Source organism: Merops nubicus, unplaced genomic scaffold (genome assembly GCF_000691845.1).
Source record: "Merops nubicus isolate BGI_N331 unplaced genomic scaffold, ASM69184v1 scaffold13837, whole genome shotgun sequence".
Classification (NCBI taxonomy): Eukaryota; Metazoa; Chordata; class Aves; order Coraciiformes; family Meropidae; genus Merops; species Merops nubicus.
Window position 1 is genome coordinate 5,891 of NW_008618421.1, and position 15,300 is coordinate 21,190.

The following is a 15,300-nucleotide window of genomic DNA, read 5'->3' on the forward strand; positions in this document are numbered from 1 at the left end:
TTAGCTTCCTTAGTAAGAAAAGTGCCAGTTATATCAATTATATCTTAATTAACAATGAAATACGTGTGCAGAATTGTGCAGTCTTCCCTGTTATGCTCACAGTGTTGTTCTGGCACTGCAGCATTACTGCACACATGGAAACAACTTGCAGGACTGTTACCTACCAATCTAAAATTAGCTTTCAAGATAAGAGATGAGAAGATATTGCTCTTATATGAAGTTTATTCTGCAGTGTAGCACTAATTCATTCTTAAAGAAGAAGATTTTTCTCCTGTGAAGCAGAAAGTGTGTTATTCAGAGGAAAACAAAAGAGAGAAGGAAAGAAAATATCTTTACCCTCCGCACGTCTTTGCCAAATGTTTCACTGTAGCTAGTGCCCAGTATTTCAAACTGAACGTAGGGGTTTGCACCATCTTCCCTGAACTCCATAACACCAGTGAGCCCAGTTATATGGCCCTAGAGAAAGAAGATTCAGAAATTTTAGAACAGAACAAACTTGCCTGTATAAACACACCTTTTCCTTAAAGGTGTGCCAAATACGCTGTGAAAACGTTTACTGGGGTTTTAAATGTGGCAATTAAATGTTCTTCAGTTGCTCAAACAGTGCCAGTAAAAAAACAGACCCCAAAGGAAAAGAGAAGGGCCTTGTTGGGCCATCAGACAACAGCCTTTTTAGTGTAACTGAGGGCAGCTGCTTCAGTTCTGGGGTTGAGTATAAAGGCATGAACTCCAAGTCCAAAAGAAAGAGTAAGCCTGCTGTGCTCCCAAAACAGACATGAGGAAAAGAGAAGATCTTATGTATTATTAACACCTCTCTGGGAAGGTATCATGGAATTTGGTTTAGGGTTTGCAGCAAAGAAGCTTGAAATGACACTAAAATTTACATTAATTTAGCAACAAGGGATGGTGTCATTAGGATTCATCAGCACATAACAAAAACGTGTGATCACTTTACTAGAGGAAAATTGTTTCCTCAGTACATATAGGTGGGTTTTTTTCCAAATAGTTGCTAAAGTTAATACAATAAAAAATGAGGAATTTTTTTCAGCTAATATTTGGATCCAAAATTTGATACAAGAAGTTACCATGCAGCTGAAAAGCCCCAGTACTGTCATATTTGAGCAATTCTCAAATTAACTCATATCCTCATAACATGCTGCAAGATAGTGTCATTGTTAGCAGCTTAGCTCAATCAGAAGCCTTTTGCTCTGGGTTGCAGTACACAAATAGATACCTACCAATGCTCAGCTAACTCATGAAACTAGTTGAGCTGTAATAAATGGAACATAAGTTTTAAATTTTATTGTTCCTTGGCCCCTTGATCTCCTTAAGCTCTTCTCTTGGGGAAATTAGTGAGATGTATGCACACATTGATTTGCATAACTATTCCTAACCACACTGCCTCCCCAGAGCAGCTATGAGAGCAACAGAAACAGGACACACACCACTAGAACACCACTGTAGTGCATATAATTTGTTTGCAATATATCATCTGCTTGTTTAATAGCTGTAGATCATTCCTCATAGCTGTAAATCGCTTGCACTAAAGCAAAGCAAAGTTGAACAGAGGTCATAAACCTCTTCAAAAGCTAATCTGGAGTAGAAATGAAGAAACTCTTTCCATTGCTCACACAATTGTGATTTGCCTGTTCTCACCTTCTTGATAGTCTCTAGCATGGATCTCCCTCCATTCCAAGGTTTGGTGGATTTCCTCATGCAGTTCAGACTTGCCATGCTGTGCCATTTCCTGTCCTCCAGTTTTCTGTGGAAAGCATTGGCCAGCATGAGCACACTGTCATACAGGTATAGGTTGGAAACCTGCAAACAATGATAAGAATGAGCCTCTTTGAGCATCCTGTTGAAGAAACTGTAACAACCAGCAAACAAATAAAACAAAAGAAAACAAATAAACAGCAGCAGGGTATGTTTGATGTGTTCCACAGTGAAGGAAGGGAATTCAGCTACCAGTGCTCACTCCCACCTTCTTTCCTTCTTGGCATCTGAACCCTCCTGGCTAAGGGACTCTGGCACACTTGCATGGCCTGTGCATTACCTACAGCACTGCAATGCAGTGCTGTAAAGATGTAAGTGATCCTAGTTCAAATGGAAACTCAAGCCATAGGAGGAGTGTGGCTATCCATCAATGAAAGACAAGGATTTGTACTTGGCCAGTCCTCCCATCAAGGAGAAAAGGATAGAATGGAATTAAGTTCTTTTTGTTCATTTGAGCCTTCTCCTTGGTAATTTCTGGCACAGCAAAATATAATACTAAGGCAAGTGTTAAAAACAGAGGGAAGAGAAATTACAGTATTATTTTGGTCTTATCATCTCCCTCCACCAAATATACAGGAGACTGGTTCCTAGTCTGATTTCTCCAGAGCTATTGATTTTAGTCTCCTTATTCTTCAATTTACATGACAGATAAAGAGAACAACAATTGACAACAAAGGCTCTAGGAAGAGCAACACACAATAGTAATGCTCAACTATATATTTAATTTTTCAAACCAAAGCATGGCCAGCAACACATGATCAGGTCTTTGACATGCAGGAGTATCTATCACAAGTGGTAAAACTTTAGCAGTGGAAGTTGGCTGAGAGAAGTGATTTTGAAGAAATCATTAGATTCTCTCCACCTCTTTCCAGAACTTACATGCATTCTTCAAATATATACAGAGATTCATGGGTATTAATTTACTCTTTACTAAACTCAAATCCCCAGTTAGCATCAGTCAGATGCAGCTTTTTAAAAATTATTATTAAAAAGATATTCTCCTAGCTGAAAGCTTTACCCATAGCAACCCACAAATTTGTCATTTATCATTTGGAGTTCTGTAATTCATCATAGAAAATGGTGTCTAAGGACCAGGAAAAGGCTACATGTGGAAGTTAATGCAGCTATTTTTACTTTCAATAAAAATATTACTCAGCTGTAAAACGTGAGTATATATTAAAACATATATTAAACATATGTTACTGTTGCACCCTTGGCTTGTAGTAAACTTCTGGTCCAGTTAATCCTTTTCTTTCTAAAAACAGTTTCCAAAGCAGCTACTTTCCAGATTTCCACTCTTTTTAAGAAAAGTATTTAAAGAGTTAGTAAGAATCACAGTAGCTAAGTCTTTTCTGCCCAGTTACATTTGCCTCTCTACTCTGCAGATATTTTCCAGACAACTTTCAAATAAAGCAACAAAGCAAATCCTTATTAGTCAACATTGCACTTTTCCTGTGTTAAGCTGCTCTCCACAAAAACACATCAAAACAAAACCCCAAACCCACAAAATAAATCATCCCAAACCACACACTACAAACCCCACTTGCTGAGGAGGAGATTTTACATGTCATCATGGTCTTTTTTGCTTCCCAATGAATTTCATAGAATCCTTTAGGTTGGAAGGGACCTCCAAGATCATCAAGTCCAACCCTTGAGCCATTAGGGCTCGAAAGTCCTCTGCTAAAACAGATCAGAATCTGTCAGGTTTGGAAGGGACCACAATTTGATTTTACACCCTCACTTTTAACTGACAACTCATTGTCTGTTGCTCTGGAATGACCACAAACCAGAAATGCTTTGCATTTCCTCATTTTTGGCACTGTTCTTTTTCAGTTCTGGAAAACCTCAACCTCATTCCCCAAACCAGTTTGCTAGCAGAGAGCACTGTGGCAAAATATAAGATGTACTAGATGTCCTTGGGTATACTGCTTTCCTTCTCTTCTTGCTTTTAGAGAAGCTGCCACAGTTCTGCACAGGTAATGGATTGAAAGCTTGAGAGATCTGCTTTTGAGGGTCTCAGCCTACATGACCATGCATCCAGATTAAATCACCTTATTCCACAGAGCAAAGCAAAAGAGTCTTCTGCTTACCAACCTAAACCTCATTGTTCTGTTAGAACTAGAATGGATTTTTTATATGTCATTTCATTGTCTCCTGAGAGCAAGAAATGGTCTGTACAAGAGGAGTTTCCCCACTGCTTATGTCCTTCTGTCCTACATCTGGAGATATACCAAGGAAGAAGAAAATATTGCAAAAAACATAGCAAGGCTCGTCCAAAAAAATGAGTATATGGTACTTTTAATCTGTAAAATTCCTTGTTTCATATAATGATGTTCTGAGTAGTTTCTCCAGTAGAAAGCACAAGCACACAATAGTACATTTTACACCCTCATCAGTGAAGAGTCAATACCCTATGGAGCAGTACATTGAACTTCATTGTGTTGAACACAATCCACACTTCTTTTTTAGAATAGAAAATAGGCAGTCTAAGGGAAAAAAAAAGCAGCAAAAACCTCCACAACCAAGGCTGGATTTATAATAGTAAGAAAAAGGATTTTTTTAAATATTTTTTTTTTGTTCAGTCTGCTAGTTAAGCTATAAATGAATGCAAACCACACCCTATTAAGGGCTTTTTAATGCAGGTATTATTAAATTACTGTGAGGTGTAGTTTTATCTGCTCTTTTTCCTAATTCCTGAGACAGAAAAATAATCATACTTAAACACAAATATGCTGCTCTTCACAAAACAATATTCACTCTTTTCTTAAAATAACATAGACTTTCTACCTGTATTCATTACTGTGCATCTGTTTTCTTGTAGAAAAAAAGTTAAACAGAGACAGAAATTCTGGCTTGATCTCACAATAAATCCAGTACTACAGTAATTTTTTATTTTCTATTATTTTCATTTTAACACAGCAAAAAAGGCTCAGTGAACAAAACTTGTTAACTGCACACATTTTAATTTTCAGCTATCAAACTCCCTCAGACGTGACCACTGAAAGGGAATTTGTAAGATACTCAAGGAATCAGCTACACTCTGTTTCCACCAGTGCTGTCAGAGCCATGAGAAAATAAATTGAATAATTACTCCTCAGAGTACCACTCAGAATAGGTAGCAAAGCAAGAGAAGCAAGGCAATGTACTTGGCTACTTTGGGTTTTGCAAGCTCTGAAGTGTTTTTTGTTTGTTTTTCTTTTTAATTTTCCCTCTTTATATATTCAGAGAGGGAACAGAGACAGGAAGGATTATTTGCCTGCATAGATTCCCCTTCACCTAACAAAAATTCCTAGATTAGAAGAAAAACATTTGATTTCTGTCATCTTTGGAGGAAGAAAGAGTAATTTCCAGGTCCTCTTTTGCTTCGTTGCTGAGAGCTGTAAGAGCTGGAGGTATTGTGACTATTGTAATCAGTCTGCTATAAAAATGGTAGTGACTGTTCCACCAATATATTAAAGAGTATGCCCTGTACATGAGTAATTTTAGGCATGTTCTGGTATGTCCTCTTAAAAATTATTACAAACTTTATGAACCCTTATTTTGCAAGGAAGAAAAAAATCCACTGCAGACTAGCAGAGCAGAAATTTTCACTGAGAATGGAAGTCTCTCCCTATCACATTATTAAATGCCATTTTATAGAGGTTTTTATGTGAATTTCATGAGATTTTCCAGAGTCATTTTACTTTTAAAGCTATATAGGAAGTCAGCATTTAGCTCCTTCAGAGGCACTCATCATAGACAAGTGCTTCTCTGGGAGGACCAGAAAGCCACAAAGACTGAGCCAAACTTCTGAGTTGCCAACAGAGGCAGAATTCCAGCCAGGCAAGACCACCAAAGAGACTAGCTGGGAAGACAAGCTGACACCCAGATGCCACTGCCTCATAAACTCATTCTCAAGCTGGGCATCTGTACCTTGCTGCTGCCAAAAATCACCCTGTGAGTGGCCACAGCAGTCAGGTCCAAGGATGAAGCAGATGGAAGAGGAGCTCAGACTAAAGGACAGCCTGCCAGCAGCAGAAACACTTCCTGCCTTGGGGAGTGGTATCATTGTGCCTGTGTGCCAGCGTGGCCTAAAACTGTGTTTTAACTGGCAAATGCAGTCACTTGTTTGTGTCTCTCATGACAGGGTGCATCTTGCACCAGGAGCAGTGGAGATGGATGGTTTACTCCTGGCATAACAGCGTGCTTACAAGGGTATTGTTAGAGTGGAGAGACTGCAAATCTGACCTATTTCATTTTCTCCAATCAGTCTGCAGAGCCTGTTGTGAGACTTTGTCTGAATGGTTGTGTTTGAAATGCATGGTTTGCTGCTCATGGAGAACAAAATCACAGCCAGCAGTCTGGCCTTCATAAGGAAACCAGAGTCAAAAAACAAACGTTCATTGAAGACTCAAATGTCAGCTCCAAACTTCCAAAGGGCTACTTATTATCACTGAGGCAAATGAAAGCCTGGATAAAACTTACCTAAAACCCACAGGAAACCAGACCTGAACTGTATATTTATTCAAGCCTTCTGACAGTAAGGAATCTAACTACTGTATTATTTAATGCTTGGCCCATTCTAAGTATCTCAAAATGGGGCTTCCAAGGATTTCTTTAGAAGGCTGCACTCTCATAATCATTTTTTTTTAATTGATATGCATATTTTCTTTCCTTTTAAAGAGATTTTTACTAAGTTACACTTCTCACACCAAGCTTATTTTCTTTCCTTTTAAAGAGTTTTTTCCTTTTTACTAAGTTACACTTCTCACACCACTTTTCCTTGCCTACAGTTTCTCTTCACTGAATGCTTGCTGTCCTTCAGCTTTTATGACTATATCATAATTGTGAGTGTTTTCATACTCAGGTTGTTTTATAACAACATATTAACATAACACAAGGTCTGGATTACCCTGTAATGCTCAAACTTGTTAGCTGCAGGCATTGGCTTTGATCACTAAAGCCTCTCAGGAATTTGACACAGGTCACACTAACTATCCAGGGAAAATCTAGCAGGAGACATGTGATACAGGAAACTGAACACAACTAATGGTGAGATAGGTGAACAAGAGGTAATATTGCAACTGCAAAATAGAATATAAGATCAGCATTTTACCCTACCTCATTTATAAATAAATAGGGGTGCAAGTTAAGTTTCAGAGGCAATAAAAATTTAAAATGGAGCTACTGACCCTTTCTTCTACCACTGTTGTCTGCTCCCTGATAGAGCACTGAACATAAAGTCAATGAAATAATTATGCAAATAAAGAAATCCAGAAGTCAAAAGAGGTGGTATACTCAGAGAGGTAAAGCTCATTCCAGAACATATCTGGGGTTCTAGCCTCCACAGTGCTCATAAAATCCCACATGGCCAGAGGACACCCATGGTTGTTTGGGGTTTTTAACCAATTCTTCTGCTAATGCACCTTGTATAAAACACATGCCATCAGGCTTCAGGGAGAGATCATGTTGTGCAATGGCCAATAAAGGCAGTTCAAGGATACCTTTCATTCATCTAGTACTCAGAAGCAGCTTCACTGTTATTGAACATCTGGCCAAAAAGTCCAAATTGGACTTTGCTAAAGAGATGCAAACGTAGCTTTGTAACGTAAGGAAAAGGAAAATGTGGCTCATCAATCCTTTACAGGAGAAACTGGATGCTTTAATAGGACTTAATCAATATTTACTGCCTCCAGTAGCACTTAACAGCTGTATATTAACAGCAGGGTAGATAGGTCAAAATGAGAATAAGGCTATTTAGTTGGACAAAACTGCAGGATCAGGCCCTTAAGTTTAGGCAGCCAAACATATCTCCAGAAAATAACTCCACTTACAGTAGTTCTAGTCATTCCTGAGCAAAGACAGCTCATAAATAAAAACTTAGCTTTTTCAGGAGCAACTGGTAAGAGATGCCCACAAAGATGGTCAAGTCTTTGAAGAATGAAATTTTTACACAGAGAGAAGAGTATGACTTCAATGAGCAATTCTCAACATCTTCTCTTCAAATATGCCAAAGCAATGCCTGCAATAGTTCTTAAGCAGAGAAGCTGGATTCTGAATCCTTTGAGGAATAAACTCATTAATTTTGTGGCACAGTTTGCTGGGAATTTTTTTTTTTTGCCTTTTTAATCTTAACTATATATTTCGGACCATGCCGAATTATTTGATAAGCTGTGTCCTTGTAATATGTTTTAACATAAACAGATTCTCACATAGATTGAGCTTATTAACTGTATAAATGGTAAATATCAAAAGAAACAAGCTGTAATGGGAATTACATTTCTAAAGAGAAACCTTTCTTCAAAAATACAAACAGCAAAAGAAATTATTTTGAGTTTATGAAGACATCACGAATAACCTGATGAAAGGAAAAAGATCATTAAAATTCAAGTTTGTAGGCAGGCTTCAAAATTAATATTTGATGGGGAAGATTTTGGAAAGAAGCAGGTCATGCGTTAAAATGTCTTCAAATTGAGTCTCTAAGACTATGTGTGAAATAATGTAAACAGTTTAATGGCAGTAATCCCACTAAACACCATTCAAATGCCACACAGGGATGCACACTAGGTCCATCTAGGACTAACTAGATTTAACTATAAATCCTGAAGGGCTTCAGTAGTCTGTCTCCAGATGAGTCAATACTGACAACGCTCATGGCCCAAAACAGAAGATAATCATCGCCAGTGGAAGACAGCAAGTTCTAAACTGTCTCTTTTCCACTCAGAAAAAAGACTTAGACACAGAATATCATACATGAAGAAGAAAGAGGGAAATGTGGTCCTATGAAGTAAAAAAACAACAACAAAAAAAAACCCCAAACAAACAACTAAGGCAGGAAACTTCACAAGACTTTTTCTCCCATTGAAGCAGAAGCCCAGATGTGTACATGATATGTGCAAGAAATAAGGGCATGAGTAAAATTTTGACAAGCTGGTTGATGGAAGAAGATTGGCTTTCCACGAAGCATCCAGAACAGATGAGTTTTTGGATGAGCTTGCAGATCAGCCTGATCTTTAAAAGCCTTGTCAGAATGCCAAACAGGGATGATGACCCACTGAAAAGCAACTTTCCAGGATATGCTGCTAAAGATACTGAGAAGAAAATAGTTCCAAAAAGATTTTCATTAATTTAGCTAGAACAAAGTTAATAATCCATGACATAAATGTTTCTTTCTTTACTAGCTTGTTAAAAATGCTAAATTCTCCCCTATAAAAATCTTAACAGCTAGAGGCTGACAGGGATTAGCTCATTCTTCTTCAAAGACATTAAATAAACAGTTAACCAACAATAGCTGGTAAGTTACCTTGACAACAAAGAATTATTAATATGAGATTGCCCAAGGGGGCGTGAGGCAGGGATTTCCAAACTCTGGTGTTAGTTGAAGTATTTCAAAGTGATGCAAGGACTTGGTGCTGGCAAGCAGTCACTGCCTCTGGTGGATTCATGCATCCTGACATGGAGCTGGGAGCTACTGCAGCCTCTGGCAACAGGGGTAATTTAGTGATGTACTTTTGTACAGCAAAAGGTCAAAACTATTTTTTAAGCAAGAAAAAAGGAATGGCAGATCAGAATTACCTGAATTGCAGGCCCATTAATAACATGCCACTCACCTTTGGAAATGAACATGAGCTGTATGCCCACAAGGTGTTATGTAAGATGTTTTGGGAAAGCCTAGGAACGAAAAGCAGCTACAGAACACTTCAAATATAACTGCACATGCAAAAAACATCCTATATTCCATCTGTAGAAACTTAACTGGGGGAAGCTAATTTGAGAGATCTCACACGTGCCATTCACCTTGCACAATATTTCATTCCAGTGTGGCTCCACATGACAGTTATGGAATCAACTTCAAAAAGGCAAATTATCTCTCTACACTTTTTATATCCCTTTCTTCTTTTTCAGTTTGTAAAGAAGGAACTGATGGGCAATATTACTGCTCCATTCTCCTAAAGAGAATTTCTAAAGTGGGATGAGATTTCTGGAAGAGACATTCTGGGAATGTTTTGCTTCTCAAAATCAACATTTGGGATTCTTAACTGTGTCTAAAGTAAACCAGAAACACACAGGGTCCCACAGAAAGCACAAGACTTGTGTTTCTAAATTACTGCACCATCCTTGGAAACAGCATCCAAAATGACATTGAAATTACTTCAGGAAAAATTCTAATATCTGAGGTAGATTGCCAAGAATTCTTGAGCTGTTGCTTACACCAGCGTCAGATCTGTTACCAAAATCTGGAACTTGAACTAATAGCACATATTTCCCATGCTCAATTATCAGCTGCTAGAGACTTCTGAGACTATTGAGACAGGACAGATTGAATCCATCAGGTGGATTCAGTTCATTTAACTAAGTATGAAATGCTGCACAGCCCAGTACCTATCAGACTTCTGTTATCCTCCCAGATTAACCCTTTCACAACATCTATCTCATAGGCATAAATATAATAAGTAAGCAGAAAGACTATTTTAGCACATTTTCCTTTTTCAAATAGAAGTAAGCTCTAGGGTAGTGCAACCACTTGCTGGTACTTCATGGATGTAACATCACATCTAAACCACTCTTTCTTGGGAAACACAATAAGTCAGCAAACGTTGACCAAAGTTTAGATGCTCAGATTTACACAGAGGTAATCCTGTCACAGCACAATATCTCACATCAAATCCTCAACATGGGTTTTTTCTGCTGGGCACATCTACTGACCTGCAGCATCTGAAGATAGCCTTCTTGTGGATCACACAGCAGTGATGATATCCTGTGATTGTTCCTCATGCACCTCTGATTGTTGTCCCTTGAGAGAGGGAAAATCTGCCGGATAACTGTCATCCTGCCCAGAGCACTATGCACCAGTTCTAAGATTTCATTATCAGTGATTTCCTGTGAATAGAGACACAGTCTTTTAAAAAACATATATTTGAACAGATATTTGTTATATCCATTTCATTATTGGATAAATGTTGGGGTTTTTTTTAAAATATTAGAAGAAACAAGTTACAGATGCATATGTTCAGTCTAGGCCAATGTTCTCATTTTGTCTTTAATGACAACAATGGTAGTTTTTTTACACTGAAACAAAGGAATTAACACACTGAAGAGACAGTTCCTCATAAAAAAAGCACCAACATGGTCTCAATAGGCTTCTGAGTAAAAATCAAGAGCCTTCAAAGTAAGTTTACACAGAAAGATTTTTGGTTCAACAGAGCAGAACCTCCCTACATCCTCAGAACAAAATAATAAGTGAAAAACCTAACCACCTTTAGGAAATGCAGCCCTTACATCTGGGAACATGACAAGAAAACATTTTTCCCATAAGAATAATATATCATTTCTACACATTAATCCTGAGAATGACTCAGTGAAGTCTTTTGAGGTTATCTGTGCTAGTAAATGAAATCAAAGAAACTTCATGGAAGGGATTGACACACTTAAGACTGCAAATTTCTTCACACAAAGTAATTTGGGATAAGATATAAGGAGAACACACGGACAAACTGCTCTTCTTTCCAGTCTTTGCACTGTCTAAAGTTTCATTGCAGAAGTTCCCATGTTGGAGTCTTCTAATCCATCCTGGGACAGACTCTGCATCTACTGCCCTTATAATCCAACTGAAGCCAACTCAACTGTATGCTCTACATATTTTGTATATTAAAAAAGCCACAAAATTAAAAAATTATTTATTTTTTTTTTCCACTCCAGGATAAATAGTTTGAAAGTTATGGGCTTAGGTGAATCATGATGGTAGCACAGCTTGTGGTGGTTGTTTCCTGCCAGGAGTTCACTGTGAGAAAGGACAGAGGTGGTTGAGGCCCCATCCCTGGGGGTCTTTAAGGCCAGGCTGGAGGAGGCTCTGGGCAGCCTGATCTAGTGGGAGGTGTCCCTGCTCATGGCAGAGGGGTTGGAACTGGGGGCTCCTTGTGGTCCCTTCCAGCCCTGACAGATTCTGATCTGTTTGAGCAGAGGACTTTAGAGCCCTAATGGCTCAAGGGTTGGACTTGATGATCTTGGAGGTCCCTTCCAACCTAAAGGATTCTATGATTCTATGACAGGCAGTGGCACCTCTGACTGCATTCATCCCTCCAGGCACCTCCTCTGCAAGGAGCAGTTTGGCATCCCAGCTCCTTACCACTGCCACCAGCAGCATCTTCAAGTCCCATCAGCCTGTCTCCAGCTAACCCATTGCCTAGCCTGCTCCAGGCTGCTCTCAGCCCCTTGCAGGTTAGGGAGCTGCAAATAATTCATGTTGCTCTACTTACTTGGGCAACAGGCCCTACACCTTGTGATGTGTCTTCTGCAGAAGTGAACCTGACCCCATATTTTTAACATTCAAGGAAAAAAAATACTTTGTTTTCTTGCCATTTTCTCTATCAAGCTGTGACTGAAATGACCACAGGCTTATTATAATTACTTGTTATGGTTGACTAGTACTGTAGCTTTGGCTCAATTTAGTTCTTTGCTGATTTCCCATCATTTTTTAGGGAGGTGAATTTTGAACTTCGCAGAAGGTGAAATTCATGACACTAACCACAGACCAACTGGTGTGATGGGAAAACAGAAAATCAGAATATAAATATAGCCTCGTAGAAGCCAAAGATTTAATAGAAAATGCTGAGTGGCACCTGTAGGGACACACTGAAGGAGACCCATCAGCTCTACAGGTCCCTCCTGACTGCTGCCTTGGACTCCTCTTCTGCAGGGCTGAAGGATTTTAGTCACACAGCATGTTTAAGGCATGGTCTGAGGGAGAGGAAATTTCATGGGATAGCTTTAAGTCATAACCCCCTAAGCTGCATTCCTTGGCAGGCAAGCTCAGACTGAGTGGCTGGAAACAGGAAGAATAATAATCAAAGGAAAAGCTCAAGAGCTCCCAAGGCTGCAGTTCACCTCACACTGCACACTCCCCAAGTGACACACAGCATTTCAAAGATGTCTTACAACCTGTGCCAAAATCCTTGACCTGAGACATGTCAGCCTATAAGCAGCAGACCAGAACTGCTTCCTCCATGGGATTTCCAGAAGTGAAGTAGTGGAAGGGATCAATTATTTTAGACACATTAACCCAGGTTCTTCCCGCTTAGGTGTAGGCATCAAGTGAGTCCTGGACATAAAAGCCCAGTTACTGTACAGCCAAAGAAGAAAAACAGGAGCCTCTGGGTGGAAATTCAGAACCTAAATTGGGTTAAACCTGACTCTGAAAGTGCCACGTTTTCCTGTGTGGACAGCTGGCAGTAGCTAAATGCTTCAACACCTCAGTTCAGTACATAATGCCAAGGGCAACAAGGCTCCTGCCTTTTTTTCAGCTAATGGACATTCAGATCAGCAAATGATCCATTCCTTTTGGAAACTGGTTTCCTTTTTAGAAACATAAAGAATAAAAAGGCTGCTGTTAGAAGAGCTACTAACAAAAGGTCTATGTCTGCAGTTCTGAGCTGTTGTTCTAAAAGCTCAAGGTAACTATGGGTCTTTTTCCATGCCAGTTCACAGGGCAGTACAGCCCCAGGCAGCACCACAGGGCACCTCAGGCAGGTCCAGGAGCAGGAGAGCATGGATGAGTGCCTGAAATGCAGAGAAGAGCAGGTCAAATCCTGAGCTGGAGTAGCCCAGCTGCAGCTTCCCTGGCCAGGGGACTGCACCCCTCCCTCCTGCCTGACACAGGCAGCTTCCCTGCAGCCTTGTTTCCAAAATACTCGTGGTCCTGCCTTAGCAGCACAGGAAACCTTAAAAGGGACATGCAGAAAGGTCACTTGCATTCTGACTGAGAAATAGAGTTTAAAAACAAAGAAAAAAAGAAACCAAGCTAAAAAAGGAAAAACAAGGATATCTGGAGTTGTCTCTTACTCTTATATCCATCACAATAACAGGATATATACAAAAAATACTTCTAGTTATGATCTAGTGGTTTGTTTAAAATATATAATCTGGTACATTAAAATAGAGAACTGTATAATCTAGTTATTTGTTTAAAAGTAACATGTTTTCATTCCTGCACATTCTATGAAACATTTTCTTTACCCTCTGAAACTGACAACTAAGCAAATAGTTAAATTAGGTCCTAGGGGTTGCTTTTTCAGACAAATCTATCCCAAATTTCCAGTCTTGTTCCTGGATCATTACACAGCATTAGACAGCACACAGTAATTACGACTCACACCATGTGTATGCAAAATAGAGTTTATCAGCTGATTTGGCCAGGCAAGCACTCCTTGTAAAATTCCATAACCCATGCCTGCTTTTTGGCTTTCAAGAATCCATGAACTTGGACTACTGCAACAGGAAATAAATCTTTAGTTAATACAGATGGTGGCTGCTTCTTGTTTCAGGGATATGCTTTAAAGGAAGGCTAAAGAGCCTAACTGTCTATTTGACACCTCTCAGGTCTGTAAATATTGAATTTCCCAAATGAGGATGGAGAGAGAGCACTCTACCCAAGGCTAAAAGATGTTCTCTTAGGTAAGTGGTCTTATTCTGGATTTTTTCCTTTATTAAGGGAAAGAATTTGACTATTCTCACTATTTCAAGGGGCACCTAAGTATTTTGGTAGGCAGACATAAGTGTAAGACTGACTATTCACCCAGGCTAGCAGTAGTTCTTACCACCCAATACTGAAAGGGAATTCCTTTAAACACTGTATTTAAACATGTGGCATATTAATGGCAAAGTTTACACTTCAAGAATTTGGGAAAGTAATTTCTCTATTTACACACAAATATTGGTCATTCAGGGAATTGATTTATCTATTTATCTGCACACAAAGACCTTCAGTTAGCTCCTAATACCTCACCATATTGCTCAGAGGGGTATTCAAACCTGACCTAGTTGTGCTCAGCTATCATAACACAGATTGCAAAACGAGACAATTATGTTTCACATTACAATCTTTATTTTCCTAGAGGTAGGGAGAGGAAATTATCAATTCTAATCACATTAATAATTTAAAGAATCAAAACAGATTGCCAGAAAGCACATCCCTGAGAAAACTGGAGGATTAGACTGAACAGCAAGGAGGATGCTCATAGAGACAAGCTATAGATTCATGTGGAACTTTTGTATTAGGGTTAATAGTGTTTTTTGGGTTATTCTAATTCCTCCCCATGCACTATGTACATCTATAAAGGGACACTTGTTGAAAATCCCAAAAAAAATTCTTCAATTAGCTGTTTTTTTTTTTAACATGTTCACAACATCTTAACCTGTGGATAGATTTAATCAACTTTAACATTACTTTGGATTCTCTGCACTAGGTGTCCAGAAGTCTTTCAGATCATAACAAGTGTCTATACAGTAAAAGATCTTGTGATTTAACAAGATATTATTCCATACTAAAAAATAATTACTGTAGGAAAAAAGAAGCACATAAACCAATAGCTACCAAAAGTTAGATAAACAAACAAACAAAAAAACCACAACCCACTATTGTTTTATCAGTGAAGTCCACATTAAAATCAGCTCAAAGCTCAAACTAATTCTGCTTGTAGCTAAAACTGTTCCTCTGTAACTCAACAGCATTTGAAACAGGCCAATTCTGAACCCTACAAATTTCTTTCAGCA

At 38.8% G+C, this 15,300-nt stretch overlaps 1 protein-coding gene across 1 annotated transcript in view; it reads right to left on the reverse strand.

The window, feature by feature from the left end:
* Positions 1–336: 336 nt before the first annotated feature.
* LOC103775973 (glutamate receptor ionotropic, delta-1-like) overlaps positions 337–15,300 on the reverse strand; it is a gene marked incomplete at both ends in the record, with an annotated part of 23,416 nt that continues 8,452 nt past the window's right edge. The window contains 3 exons of the mRNA XM_008943452.1: positions 337–456; positions 1,657–1,818; positions 10,459–10,632. Of these exons, the coding sequence (XP_008941700.1) occupies positions 337–456; positions 1,657–1,818; positions 10,459–10,632 (456 nt within the window). The remainder of the gene's footprint in view (positions 457–1,656; positions 1,819–10,458; positions 10,633–15,300) is intronic.